Source organism: Rhododendron vialii, chromosome 2a (assembly GCF_030253575.1).
Source record: "Rhododendron vialii isolate Sample 1 chromosome 2a, ASM3025357v1".
Lineage (NCBI taxonomy): Eukaryota > Viridiplantae > Streptophyta > Magnoliopsida > Ericales > Ericaceae > Rhododendron > Rhododendron vialii.
The window spans coordinates 39,334,464-39,349,925 of NC_080558.1; the positions used below are offsets into that span (position 1 = coordinate 39,334,464).

General features: G+C 38.0%; 2 protein-coding genes and 1 long non-coding RNA gene across 4 annotated transcripts; 2 read left to right on the forward strand and 1 right to left on the reverse strand.

Moving 5' to 3' along the window:
* The first annotated feature begins 320 nt into the window (after positions 1–320).
* Positions 321–3,698, forward strand: LOC131315789 (V-type proton ATPase subunit c''1). The gene is made up of 4 exons (XM_058344981.1): positions 321–642; positions 755–832; positions 2,949–3,119; positions 3,272–3,698. The coding sequence occupies exons 1-4, from the start codon at positions 530–532 to the stop codon at positions 3,435–3,437; spliced, it is 528 nt and encodes a 175-aa protein (XP_058200964.1). The 5' UTR covers positions 321–529; the 3' UTR covers positions 3,438–3,698.
* Positions 3,699–5,526: 1,828 nt separating this feature from the next.
* On the reverse strand, positions 5,527–11,649 carry LOC131315788 (FAD-dependent monooxygenase atmM). 2 transcript variants are annotated; one of them, XM_058344980.1, is made up of 5 exons: positions 11,309–11,649; positions 7,644–7,948; positions 7,336–7,546; positions 6,649–6,667; positions 6,238–6,361 (listed from the first exon to the last, which is right to left on the reverse strand). In XM_058344980.1, the coding sequence occupies exons 1-4, from the start codon at positions 11,555–11,557 to the stop codon at positions 6,656–6,658; spliced, it is 777 nt and encodes a 258-aa protein (XP_058200963.1). In that variant the 5' UTR covers positions 11,558–11,649; the 3' UTR covers positions 6,238–6,361; positions 6,649–6,655. The 2 variants fall into 2 exon arrangements, with proteins under 2 accessions (XP_058200962.1, XP_058200963.1); XM_058344979.1 differs by lacking the exon at positions 6,649–6,667 and having other exon boundaries at positions 5,527–6,253.
* LOC131315790 (uncharacterized) lies at positions 9,492–10,285 on the forward strand. Its single transcript, XR_009196887.1, has 2 exons — positions 9,492–9,637; positions 10,204–10,285. It is a non-coding gene; the product is annotated as an uncharacterized LOC131315790 (long non-coding RNA).
* Positions 11,650–15,462: the final 3,813 nt, after the last annotated feature.

The following is a 15,462-nucleotide window of genomic DNA, read 5'->3' on the forward strand; positions in this document are numbered from 1 at the left end:
ACTTAGGGAAAATGACGGCTAATGACGTGTTTTGATAATTAATACATGCCAATGATATTTTCAATATTAACTATTGTTCTTAACATGTCCTTGACAGATATTAATTATCAAAATACGTCTTGGGCCGTCATTTGCCCTAAAACTTACCCAACAAAACTAGCCCAATCCGATCACCGGACCAACTCAACCCAACAACGTTTCGGTCATAACCTGACCAATTGTCCGGTCGGGTGCAGGTGGCCATTTTCGTAATCCAACAAAAGTTGGGTCGGGCCGACCAAACCCGGCCGATGGACAGCCCTTGACGAACCGCAAGATTAACAGGCCTAATTTGATATCAAATGAGTTTTAAAACTCAAAATCAAGCAGTTTGCTTCGGTTATCTGTCTTGATCCGGAAGTCAGGGATCTCCTCATCAGACCGTAACATTAGCAAGACGAAGAATCACCACCACCACCACCATCAACCATAACCAAAACAACAACAACAACGAAAACCCTAATTCAATATCAGCTTCTTCTTCTGCAGAATGGTGGGGGCGCCAAGCACTTGGTCTCGCGCTCTTATGCAAATCTCACCTTACACCTTCTCCGCCCTCGGCATAGCCATCGCCATCGGCGTCTCCGTTCTTGGCGCTGCTTGGTATACCCACCTATTAAAATTACTCTTATATATATCCTCGTATCTGTTCAGAAATTCTCGATTTTTTTTTTGTTTAATCTGTGACCTCGATTCTTGGCGGTTTTCGTCTTAGGGGGATTTTCATTACGGGTAGCAGTTTGATCGGTGCGGCTGTCAAAGCTCCACGCATCACTTCCAAGAATCTCATTAGGTAACTCCCTTCGTCAGAATCACACGATTCGTGATTCATGCACAAACGAAACTAATCTATTGGTGATTCAAGATTTTTGACAAAATCGGGTGATAAATCGTACTGAATCGGTTTGATTCACGATTGGATTCATGCAAATATAAGAGTTGTTTTGCATTTGATGAATATGAAACCACCTTTACCTTAATTTTCTTATGAAAATCAATAAAAAAAATATTCGGAGGATGTTTATTCTTATTCAGAGCATTTTTTTTAATCATATTCGGATGATGTTGTTAACCCTTATTTCTCATTCGTCTCGAACATTAAAATAATCATTTTAAAGAGGTTTAAGGCTAAGATATCTTAGGCTACATGATCTTTGTTAAAACAAACTTTTATTGTGTTTAGGGTTGAGCTTTCATTTCTATAACGAATCTTTAATATCTATATGCACATATACATGTACCTATTATATGCATTTCCTACTATGTACAAGTGTGTTTCCTATTATTAGACAACGCACTCATCAATGAATGATAGAAAACATACTTTATTGTTGATTTAATCTTAAATGTTTCACTTTTACGAGTATTTATCTTTATCGTGTACATATATTTTCCGATGTATTTTTGAAATGTTGACCAAATCATCATGACTCATGATTCGTGTTCGATTCAATTCATTTCACTATTTAGAGAAATGTCAATTTGATTCTCCATTTGATTCACGATTTGACAACCATTGTTCGGTGCCGCTTGGAATGTCGTGAGGCAAAAAAACAGCAACGTGGCACCCAGCGTATGTGGAGGGTGGCTGATGTCATTAATATGGAAAGAAGGTTCATGTATCAGATAAGGGGGACCACATGAGAATTCCCGTTATACACGGGATAGGACATGAGGCTGTCAGGCTCATGTGTCGAGCACGTGATGTTGCGGAAGCAAGTTCTCTTACGAGTACTTTTTTCGTATAATGGAAACTGACTTTAGCATCAGAGTGTCTTCCAACCACTCTCGGACGGGTAGTTGATGACGTTATGCTGTGTTTGTGCAGTTAGCTTGCTAAGGAGGATTCCAGACCAGAAGGTGTTTGGGATGGTCATCCAAGGATAGGTGATAGATTGCTTGATAAACATGGTTAGGCTTTTAGAATTGGGATAATTGATAACTTAACATGGTATCACTTATCAGAGCTTAGGGAGAGTTCTTGTGTTCAAGTCTCCCCATTTGCATTGTTCTTCTCCCGATGGTATTCTCTCCCCCCAACCCCACCCCCCCCCCCCCGTCCTTTCCCCCCTCTATCTACAGGTATTTGCATCTCCACCTGCAAACGTGAGGGAGGGTGTTGAATAGATTGATATACATTGGAGGGCCCATTTTTTAACCTTTTAAGCTTTTAAGACAATTGGTAGCTTAACAATGACAGAATTAGTTTCGGATTTTCATCAAGTATAATCTGATTTATCTTGTTTTGCGTCATGTCATGATTGGTAAAGTATGAATTCAGGAAGTTTTTTTATTTTTACTTTGGACTGAATCAAGATAGGTGTACATTGCGTATTTGCTATTACAAATTTGTTCATACAAGTGAAGATTTGCTCTCCAATTCCGTATGATTCCTTTCAGGCTTTTGTCATGATTGATAAAGTATGATTGTATTGCTTTAAATCAACACTCCTTAACTCAGAAACACTGTCAATCACCTTCCCGAATCCTCTATGATTATGTAAAGAGAAAGAAATTGGTATTCACAACGTACTAGTCCAAGTCCTAGTCTCTTAGGTGACAAATGACATGTTTATTCATGAAGATGGCTTTGCTGGGACTGATAACCTATGTTACATGGGCGTGGGTGTGGATGTAGATTTAGGATTGGGCACCTAGAATTTTGCCATAGAAATACGGGGATATGGATGCTGCAATCTTGTGATCAATGTTAAATGGACTTTCGTGCATGCATCTTGCATTCCTTGCGTGCATCTAGACATTGTAATTTGACTCTATATCTTGTGTTGGTACTTGGCAGTGTAATCTTCATTTGTTTCTATCTGTTATGTAATTTCGATGTGACATCGTTATGTAAGCTGCGTCTTCTGAGCTGTTTAATTTTGATGCAATTTCCTGTGTTCTGTCAGTGTAATCTTCTGTGAAGCTGTTGCTATATATGGTGTTATTGTGGCAATTATTCTACAAACAAAGCTGGAGAATGTCCCGCCATCACAATTATATGCTCCAGAATCTCTTAGAGCGGGTTATGCTATCTTTGCCTCAGGGATTATTGTGGGATTTGCGAACCTTGTCTGCGGGTTTGTTCCATCTTTTACTTAGGTTTCTCTCTAAAATCAGCTAATAAAAATATTTTCTTTCATGACTTATAGTTCATTTCGATCAACTTTAGCTTGAAAGTGTTTTCTTTCGTGACTTATAGTTGGTTTCTAACAACTTTTGCTTGGTACAGGCTATGCGTAGGCATCATAGGAAGCAGTTGTGCATTATCTGATGCCCAGAACTCGTCGCTTTTTGTGAAAATTCTTGTGATTGAAATCTTCGGCAGTGCACTCGGGTTATTTGGAGTGATAGTCGGAATAATCATGTCGGCTCAAGCCACGTGGCCTTCTAAATGAGCTCAAGTTTGATGGCACTAGAACCAGCATAAAATACCTGAGTCTGTATCTTTCTCAGTTTAGTTGGAGGGATGAGGTTCCGTTTGTTGCTTGTTCCCAAATTTAAACTGCTTTAGTTCTGATGGAGTGTGAAAAATAGAAGTAAGCTTCAGTAGCATTGTTGTGGAATAAGATAGGTGATGATTTTTTTTCCCCTTGTATTTATGTAATCTTTTGTCAAGTCGCACCGAAGATGAAATATAGAGTACCTATATCCTGTAATATCAGATGCCTGAGACCATTTTATGTGACTGATACGATCGTCGTACTATGTGCCAAGTAAAATACAACACAACAAGGCTCTGAGGAAAAAGGAAATAAAAGTACCTAGGTAAATACCATGATATCTTATGAAGAACAGAAGAGTACAATAATATGTATTCTCCCCTGACCATTTCAACCGGAAGCCAGTCTGAGTTTTATCACCAGATCAGCTGCAGGGTGCTTGGCTTTCCTAGCATTCATGGTGTATTCTATCCCCTCTATATGATGCAAATCCTAAGGCTGCCTACCCTGGACGAGAGAGACTAAAGAAAGTGGATTGTGAATGGAGGGTGCCGGCACCTCAACTACGTTGTTTAGTCGTAAATCTGAATGTCATTTATGCACCATTTTGCAGGGAAGAGAAGGAAAGGAAATTGTAATTTTTTTTTTTTTTTTGGCCAACAACGTATACATCTGGAGGGGGGTACGGGGGAGTTAGTGGGTTAATAACTAAAAGAAATTGTGATTGAAAACTGGTACACTCTGTAAAAGACGGTGATATGCATCTCAGGCAACATCCCCATCACTTTGTTTCCTTCTCACATCGTTTCAGACATCGTGGAAGAAAGAAATAAATGGTCTTCCTTTGATGCAACCATCATTTGTTCCCCTAATTGCAGGCCTGACGAAGACACCAACTGCATGCAAACCAATAAACCTAAACTACCAGGGCCCCCAATGTTTTACGGTATTCACTGGAATACACCCAAAGACTTGCCCGGTTTCTTGTGACTCGTGGGTGGTCGCAAAGGTGTCAAGGCATGCCCAGAAGAAGGGGGTCCAAAGTGCCTTCAAAGGATTCATCGATCCGAGCCAAAAAGCAAAACAATGGACTGCTATTATCATAATACGCATGCACGTCCATTAGTAGGAACGAGAGCATGAAATTGTCTTTCAAAAGCGTCTCACAGAACTAAAATTTGCAAGAGCAAAGATTGAGAATAGGAGCAGAGGGTCCTACTGAAGGATTATGTGACTTGTCGTGCAATGGTCCTAGTGAGCTTCGGTCAAATAGTGCCACCTCCTATTCAAAACCTTGGTTCCGCCACGAAAACAAGAGATGATCCGGACACAGAAATGTTGACAATATGTTTAATGGTTATACACCCAATTTTGTGCATGCTAGAGGCACTTATTTTCGACAGCCTTCATCAAGGCCATCTGACCTAAACATGGTTATAGATCAGTTTGGCATACTCATTGCGGGTTGAATAATGGAAGCATTCTTGCCTAAAAAAGATGTCCCGCTACCCCATACCTCAAAATTCGAATAAATCCAGGGCCATTCAACCACTAAGAGCACGTGATCATCGATATAGCCCGGACACGTGAAATGAATGCGTCGGCATGTGCTCCAAACTGCGGTCCTCGCTACATGATATTCCGGAAAGACGTTTACTTGTTCACAACAATTTTGACGATGCTCTAATCGATTGTAAGGCTTCTTACCTCATGCCGTGCTTATCTCGCGCGTATGTCGTGTATATCTCATGCACGGGCTATGCCACGCCTAATCAGACCTTGCAAAGATAAAAATAACATTTAAATAAAAATTGTCAATTTGACTTTTTTGGTTGAAACGAAGAATTGTCAAGTAGCTATAATTGATAAAAATATGTTAAATCTTATAGCCATCATTTGATTTTTATTATCATCGTGCAAATTCGGCTCGAACAAAGCCTAACCCAATAAATGTGCACCTTGGTGACGTTTTAGATGTAATTAAACTAGTCCCACCACCTATTTCAATGAAACATTTAACTTCATTTGAATTAACATAGTCTAGTTTGTTAATCTCAGTCACATGCAATATGTCTTGTCTATAAAATCCGTTCTTTTGAATGTGGTCTCAGCTATCATGGTACATGTTTCTATACAAGTTTAGGTTAACAGCTAGTAATACATGTATCAATGGAGACATGAACTCGGGTTGATTAACCAATAAGACAATCCAACCTGCATATGATTAACAGGCCGACAACAATAACTTAGCAATCGAATGGAGCATGTGTCTTCTGAAGTATTGAAGGAACTTCACCAAAGAAAGGCATGTATTTCTGCTGAAGATCGTAGCATTCCTCCGGAGTGGCCACCTTCGGATCGAAAGGCTTGCGATCAGACAGAACTAAACCTTGTTTGATGCGACCCATTTTACGAGAATGCAGCACTTGCTTAGAAGTCACCGGAAGCCTTATAGACTGGAATTCTCCAAGCGCTGAATGTAGAGCTTCCACTCCCCACTTCTTAAGGCACTTGCCTAAAACAGCAGCATCTAATATTGTCATGTTTGTGCTCCTCAAGCCATGAGGGGTTGTTGGATGAGCAGCGTCTCCGACTAATACAACATTGTCCCAAAATATCTGTTCTAAAGGGACACAATCGTAGATGACATTTATGAAAGGTTCCGCTGTTTCTTTCATAATTCTAGCCAATTCAGGAACCCAAACCTTCTCTGCAGCTTCGTGCATTTTCTGGATCATGTCACTGCTTACCTTTGTGGTCACTGAATTCCCCTATGTTATTGATCCAAATCAGTTAAAACATTTCCCCAACACTAAAACCCTGTCTGACAATATTTTCAGGTCAAATTTCCTTCGGCTTTCTGGCCTATCAAGCAACAGGAACTAATTAACAGGTACTCCCTCCGTCCCTTTTTAAGTGTCCTGCTTCGTAACTCCAACTTATTAAAAAGACATCATCATTATACCTTTCACATCAACTTTTTCCTCTATTTTCCCTACTTACCCATCATCATTACACTTTTATTCACTAACTTTTTAAAATGGAATCTACTTTTAGGGGCAAAATGGAAAATTCACCAACTTTTACCCACTAACTTTACAAAATGGACACTTATTAAGGGACAGCCAAAAATGGAATACTGGACTATAAAATAGGGACGGAGGGAGTACTAATTAACCATTGTCCTGCAAGGCCATGTTTGTTTCAGGGGATAGGATAAGGGCGATAAGTAACACTGTGGGATGTACAAGTTTTTGCTACCATGGGACATTAGACGGGTCAATAGATATGAGAAATGCAAGGCAAACATCCATTCTTGTACATATACTTATATGCATAGATAGATATATGTAGTATGTTACACTTTTCTTGCACAGTAAATCCTACAAAACCAAGGATACACAATGCATTAGGGACATTGTATTGGTAATTTCCTCAATGTTAATCTGATAGGAGTATTCATTATATGGAAATTCCATACCCATTTATTAATAGTCCAACCAATCAAACATGGCCTACTCGTACTATGTTAACAATCCTAGGAGAAGACAAATAAACATACTGGCCTTACTTGTCCCTAAGTCCAATCCCCTGAAACAAATGTGTCCAATGTTGTAGAAACGTTGACACTATAGGCGGGAGGCAAAATCTAGAGTCTATTGGCTTCTATGGCGAATCTAAAAATTTGCGTCTGAATGCAATCCTGCTTTGTATCATAACTCTTTTAACTCTTTCTCAGGGGCTTCACATGGGCTATATTTAAATGTGGGGTGGGCATTCTTGTTGTAGTGGCAATTCTACCGTAATAGGAAAAATGTAAATGTGTTGGCATGAGAAAAAAAAAAGTAATTACCTTAAGTTCTGGCTCTGGTTGATTGATATACCAAATCCAATTAATCTTTTGGTTCAAAAGCTCATAAAGCACGCTATGCGTTCCATATCCTAAGCTGAAGTATAAGCATTTTCCAAGATCTGGATACACTTTCCTAAGGCCTGTGATTGCTTCTAAATACTTGTTATCTGAAAAATCTAGTACTCCTCTCCATGCACAGTAACCTGAGTACCTGCACAAGTTGATGATAAATACCTCGCATCCAGAAACACTAATTTCAGAATTGCAAACATGATCAGAAATTCACATCTTTGTTTCAGTAAACAAACCTTAGTTTGCTTTCTGGAAGAAAATTTCTTCTGATCGAAGAAAGACACCCATCTGCTGCAATAAGCAGCTCACCAACTATTTCGATGATTTCGCCAGTTTGGAGAATTTTAGTCTTCAGTTTAACGTTGGACTTGTCATTAGACACGCAGAAAGAGAGGTACAAGTGACCCCAGAGAAATATATGCGGTGGCAGCGCACTGTACAGAAGACTGTGGAGGTCAACCCAGTGTGCTGCTCTAAAACTGAAGTTCTCATCTCTTGTAAGCATCCAGTTGATATTGTTTTCACCATCAGTTGCTTCATTCTATAGACAAAAAGAAACTTAGGATGAAAAGCCAAAAGAGGAAAAGTTAACGGCCTTCCTAGAGTTGAAATTCAGTGAGGACTGTTTGTGCCTCATTATCTGTAGGTCCACATGAGTGGCTGTAAAATGAAGAGAATTTATGCGGAAGAAGCTTTTAATATAGATATTTCTACTTGTGTGGTCAAACCTCAAAAGCCTATTTAAACATTTGTACTTCACAAGGAACTTTAAAGACGAAGAGTTTCACTAATTGAACCATTTGTAAACGAGCCCTGCTAATGGTACCAACCATTAGCCAACAGAAATCGTATATATACACGAAAAATAGGGTGTTTGATCCAACCACCCTACACACATCGGATGCCGTTGATTTCCGCAAGAGCCCCCCCGGTTTTTTTTTTTTTTGAATTTTTGGACGGCTCGCATCGGTCGTCCGGTGGCCGGAGACGGCCCAACGCGGCCGGCTGCCGTCAGTACGATTTCAGTGGGGGTGTGGTCGGTACCATTAGACTTTCTGTTTGTAAACTGCAACACCAGTTTGATAAAGGGATGAGCAGCTTCGTGAAAAGAGAGGAGCTGCGGTGGCACCCGCCATTCTGCCCTGACCCACGAGCAAATCAAGAGTTACATCCACAATAGTTGCCCCATTCTATCCTCCTGTGACGGAGTTTAGTTTCACATCCCGAACCAAACAAGAGAATTGCATGATACTAAGGTGCTAACGAGAACATCCAGGTTAAACGCTAATGAACTAATCTACATCTCAAGGTCACACGCTACGGGAACATTACACTAGCCATGTGGCTGAGAGCCCTTGAGGTCCACAAATAGCAACACAATTATCAGAAAAGCGTTCTACCACGGAGCTGTCAACCGTTGTCCGAATCTCCCACCGAGAGCCTGATATGCCAAAACCAGAGGTGCATGAAACTGTCTTTAGACACACCAAGCAAAGAGCAATCCTTTTCTTCTCCTTCTAAATCTTCTTCCTCTTTGGTTTCGAGTTGTTTGAACTTTTTTTTCCAGTGAGTGAGAAAGTTCAGTTCGCCGAACGATTCTAGGGCGGTGCCACTCCAATTGTTCAATAGCTTTGTCAGCTTCCTCATATTGTCACGATTTCTCATAGAGATACTTCTACAATGACATATTACCGAAGTCAAAATCTGTTTTTGATAACCACATATCTCAACCAACCATCGTCCCCCTATAAAACTCGGGGAACCCTTGGGGCCCAAACCCAAATGCTCCTTTGGACTTATAGACCCACCAAACTTTCTTTCTTTCATCAAATACTGTGGGAGAAGATTTTTCTCACATCATAACCCGCTTCAAAAGTAGCCCACTTAGAGAGTCAATTTCTCATTTAATTCTTAGTGAATGTTGTTCATTCTTTTCATGGATTAAACTCCTTACTTAGCAGTATTGAAACCCACTTGGACCGACCTCAATTGGTATTTGAGACCCACTTAATTTTTGGCTCAAAGATCTCAAAAAAACTTGTAGAAAATCTTTTTTTCTCCCAACACTATCATACACATAAATTTGTTAAAACATAGATGCAGCTAGGTACTACCGTACTACAGTAAGGATGTTCAGAGCAACTTTTAAGTGTGACATGAGTCGTGAAACACGAGATAAAGTGGTAACCTAGCAAGGTAGCAAGTGATATCCATCATAGCCTTGTCACAGGTAGGGCTGCAAACGAGCCGAACCGAGCCGAGCTTTACAATGTTCAAGCTTGTTTATTAAGTTTTTAACGAACACGAGCTCGAGCTCGAGCTCGAGCTCTAGCTCAATGAAAACTTAACGAATCGAGGGCATTGGCTTGACTCGAGTTCGAACTTGTTCACGAGCCTCAACGGACCAACGAAAAATGTATATATATCCTCACATAGGCCTAATACAACCAAAAATATTTTGATTGTGAAGGTATATATTTTTCATTTTCCTATGGAGCAGGGGTGTATTGGTATGCATGTGCTCTCGTCTCCCTTGGTTGATTGGAAAGTGAAAACGGAAAGAACAAATTATGAAATAACAATAAAAATCCTAAACTTAAGTATATATACCCCGGCTCGCGAGCCGACTCGAGCCGAGCTTATCCTAGCTCAAGCTCGGCTCGTTTACAAAACGAGCTGAAAAAATCGGCTCGAGCTTGTTCGTTTGACTTCCGAGCCGAGCTTAAATGAGCTACTGCCGAGCCGAGCTGCGAGCCGCTCGCGAGCGGCTTGATTCGTTTGCAGCCCTAGTCACAGGGGTTCCAGAATCAACTAATCATCACTGAAAAGGAGTAAGGTTGCTTACCTTCATAACCAAGTGTAAGCCTAAGTCTTACCCACTGGGTGTTACCTTAATTTTATCATCTGGCGAATAGGTCATAAGTGAAGTTCCAAAAAAAACACAATTTCCATTCAAAACAATGTGGTTGGTTTGGTCTATCACGCACCACGACCACCACCACCATCAACAAAAATGTCCTGAAAGTAATACTCCACCATGTACAGAAAACTGTACCCATAAAACAGCTAATATAAAAAAAAAAACTAGGGCGGATGAGCGAGCCAAGCAGTCAATTGTTTGAACTTGCTTCAAAAAGTTAACGAGCTTCAAAACTCTGTTCAAACTTTTTTGTTTTATCATACGAACCAATCTTGAACAAGTTTTAACAAGCCAAAGACGAACCGAACTCGAATAACTTGGTTTTTTCAAACATTGTAACCGAACCAAATAATAGCTGTTCTTGAGTACTTTAATTAAAGAATCTAACATATGCGTTCTATTTTGACTTGTTCATCAGACCAACTGAACCAATACAAGAGTATTTAACCCGAGTTTCCCTATGTAGCTAAAAGGGCTTTCTCTTTGCATTTTGTAAAGCACTTATTTTTTAAATTAAATATAATATACTGTGAGAGAATGACATCGTAAAGCGAAAGATAAATACTTAAAATATAAGAAACTTAGCATAACGGTCTGTCCGTCTATCCCATTTAGGCTCCGTTCCAGAACAATTTCTTAAAAAAATAAGTACTTGTGTCACATTTTCAAATGAAAAAATAATCTAAATGAAAAAAAAAAATTGCAAATTTTTTGCACCGTATTAAAGATCTCAATGAAATCTATCAAACAAGATCCATATTGATACGAAAATAATTTACGTAAACACATGATTTTTAAGCTTGAAATTGCCTTCTTAAAAAATAAGGAATTATTTTCCTTTCCGGAACGGGGCTTAACCCCATAGGGAAACTGAGCCTTAACAGACGAACACTAGTCGAACTCGAGCAGTTTGGTTTACTTATTTAACAGCCCTAATTAAAACTGAGAAGGGAATAACAAAATGGAACGAATAGTACGTACCTGATCGATGGTGAGAGGCAAGGTGGAATTGTGGAGAAGATGGGTTCGACCGAGCCACGACGCAATGAGTTCCTGAGAGAGTGGGTCGAGACCGAGTCCCGCACCGGTTGGGCTTCCAGTGGGTGGTCCACTTGATTTCTCAATCACCACCACTTCCCACCCTGCTGCTATGAGCGCGTGCGCGCAGGATAGTCCTGCTATGCTGCCTCCCACCACCACAGCCTTCCCCTTCTTCTTCCCCTCATCCATCTCTCTCCTCTCCTCTCCCTCCCTCCCTCTCTCTCTCTCTCTCTCTCTCTCTCTTGGATTTGGAATTATGTTCGTATATGTTCTTAATGTCTGCCACGAAAAATCTTTGATAATCGGATCAAAATAAAAGTTTTGTGGGTAATTTTTCAATTGTTTTATTAATTCAAAGAAGGAAATTGAAATCTACACTTCCTTTTTTCACATCTACACTCCATTTTTTGGATTTTAGTGTTGAAAGTGTATGTAATTTTTTTGCTAGAAGACAAAAAAAGAAGTGTAGATGTGAAAAAAGGGAGTGTAGATTTCAATTTCCTTCAAAGAATTACAATAAAAATCTCTCGAAGAAATTTGAAAAAATTATCCACGAAACTAATTTTTTATTTTTTACATTGGTTTACGGATGGGTCCGCCAGCGTTTGAGCTTGCCTTCTTCCCGTGTTTAACTGCCTCGTTCCAAAAATCTTCTTACAAAATAAACAGTTTATTTCATATTTTTAAATTTAAAAATAATGTAAATAAAAAATAATTTTGTAATTTTTTTTTACACCAATTTAAAGATCTTACCGATTTAAAGATCTATCAAACAAAATTCATATTTATAAGAAAATTATTTGCGTAAACACATAATTTTTAAATTTAAAATTGCATTCTTAAAAAATAAGTACTTATTCAGGTTTCTGGAACAGGGCCTAAATCATGTTCGTCTTATGTGGATTTTTTTAATTGCGGTCCATTTTTTATAATTTCTTTACCTCTACTCAATGATTAATCTCAAAATAACTTAACAGAAAATGAGTAAATAAAAATCACAACTTCAATAATACTCACTACAGTATTTTTTTGAAATGATATCCGCCAAACACACCCAAAGCATTGTGAACTAAAATAGGGAACCTTTGTCCATTTACAATTCCTAAACTCAATTTTTTTTTTCTCTGCGCAATTTTTAATAAATTTATCTATCTATTAAATTTTTTTTTGAAACTCAAAACCAAACAAAGTTTGAATTTGGTTTTCTTGCATACCGATCGAGTAGCAGGAATTCTTGCTGCCATGGACATATGGCAGCTCATGAGAAGGGCCATGTTGCTTCAATTAACAACCCCATTATTCTCAGCTCGTTAAAAGGAACTTTCACGTCTTTCGTAATCCAACCAAGATCACAAAATTATTCTAGCCATTGAGGCTCTGTTCTTGCAGACTTTAAGTCTGAAATTTATTTCTGTATGTTTTATTTTTTGTAACTTGCTTTTTAGTTTTTCGTCATAATTTTTAGGGTTAATCATTCGTCTCGACGAGATGAATCAAAAAAATATAAAAAAATGAATCGATGTTGAAAAAATTTCATATGAGACGACACTTTAGACCAAAAAAGACAGCTGTTTAATACTTTTTTCGTTTTTAGTGAATTGTTTTTTGCTTTTTGTCATATTTTTTTACTTTTTAGACTCCTTCCTTCGAGACAGAAGATTAATCCAAAAAATATAACGCAAATCTAAGAAAAATTCAAAAACAAAAAAAACACGTAATACGGAAAAAGGTTTACAAGAAGAGAATAAATTATATCCACCGCCGGTGGAAAATCCCACTTTTCCACCAACGCCTATTATGGGTCCCACCGAGTATCTATTGTTGTGATCTGAACCATTCATATTTTAAGACCCATAATATAATATTGCCATGCAAAAAATCAGTTTGATCGGAAGTCAATAGATATATCAAAATTTGAATTTTTGTTTATAAAATGGACAATCTGATTTTTGCCAATAATAATGATAAACCATCCATTTTACAAAGCAAAATTCAATTTTTGGTACTTCTATCGATATCCGATCAAGTTTATTTTTTGCATGGATACACTATTATGTGGGGTCTACAAGATGAACGATTCAGATTAATAATAAACACACGGTAAGACCGAACAAGATGGTGTTGGTGGAAAAGCGGGATTTTCCACCACCAAGGAAAGAATATAATCTCTTACAAGAACCCACCAAATCATAAGATTGGAGAATCTTTGTTTGTTTTGATTCAAGTTTACCATCAGAGTTGATTAGATGCTTGCTTTTGTAGCAGGAAAGAGGAAGTTTCCAAGAGGACCAAGACACATCGTACTGCTTTTTTGATGCTTGCTTTGGACGAGTTGAAATCATCTCCTGTGACGCAAAGTAGAACTAATCACAAGTAGTGGCGGCTCCACCCTTCACCAAGCGTAGTGACTCGAGAATTTCCGAAGTACAAAAAAAAAGTGGTCACTTGAATACCCCAAAAACTTCTTTTCATATATAGAATACATGTAATATTTTTAGTTTGATTCTAGTTTAGCCCTTCTTGAATACCTTATCCAAAATATTTGAACATTCAATCCGAAAATCAGCCACAAATCAATCCATCTAATTAATGTATACAACCCAAGCAATAGATGAATTATTGTGTATACGCAGTTGTGGTTTCTAGAGGCAATAAAGATTTCATAACACCCTTATCAGAATTTCTGGAGCCGCCACTAATCACGAGTCCATTTGACTATCGGAATAGTTCATTTTCTTTAGTCTCAATATATTTAACGTGGTTGCAAAAAATTAATTTAATTGGACATAAATATTCACTTGAACCAATAATAATTGTCATCACAAGTAAAATAGACGGTCAGAGGTTGACTTCGTATTCTGTTCGATCAAGTTCTTTGATCAACTCGATTTTTTGCAAAGATATTAAAAAATTCGAGACCTAATAAATGAATGATTTTTCAAATAATAAATTAGAACAGTAATGAGTCCCATTTTGCATCATGAGGAACCACATAATGGAGATTCATGGGATTAGGAGATGGGGCCCTTTGGCTAGTTTTGGGTTAAAAAAAATGATTTTACTGTTTTTTCTTTATTCAAATATTTTTTGTATTTGTTAGTTTTGAGTTAAATTTTGGTTAATAATTGATTCATCTTCAGTGGCAGAGTCAGGATTTGGATCCGGGGGTGACGAAATTAGAAAAAAGTAACCACTAATCATAAATTCTTATATATAACATCTAAAAAAATAAGAAGGTCCTTATATTTAATAATAAAAATAATTTTTTTCCAAAACTAGGGGTGGCCTGTGTCACTCCCCCCCCTCCATCTCCCTCTGCCCCTGTTCCTCTCGACATGAGAAATAAAAAAAGTAAAAATTATTATTGAAACTCATAATTTTTTTCAAAAAAATAAGTAAAAAAAACTGTCTTTTCAACTTATTTTTGTTCTTATTAAAAAATTATGAGTTTTGATCATAATTTCTTACTTTTACTTTTACTTTTACTTTTCTGATTATTCTCGTTGAAAAATTCACAAAAATTTAACGCAAAATTAACAAATGTGAAAGCAAAGACAAAAAAAAAAAAAAGAAAAGAAAAGAAAAGAAGAAGTCATCTTTAGTTCTTAATTTATACTCCGTATAATTGTTTATCAAAAAAAATACTCCGTATAATTAAAACCATGAGCTGCCATCTGTTCATGGCAGCAGAAATCGTGCTGGCGCTGCCGCTGGGTACGCAGGACGGCAGGAAAACCGAGTCCAACACGGAATCAGAAAGGGATAAGATCCATAGCGGTCAACACAATCCGTATTTTTTGCAATCTTAACTGTCAACGTTGCTCATTTCATGTGTTCCTTGCCTTCTCCACGTGGTCCAACACCTCTGTATATCTACGTATGAATAGTCACAATGGTTAGTTTCAGTTGGTTGATGAGTTTACTCGACACGATTGATCTAGGTCGAATTTTTGAGGTCAGGCCGTAAAAAAGTAATATCTTAATATATTGTGAATTTACATAGTCATAGTCTGTCTCTAACCAAACAAGAGGGACAATTATTAAGAGTATCCGTAAGCTGATCCGGATATTGTGGAGAAAAAAAAAAACATACG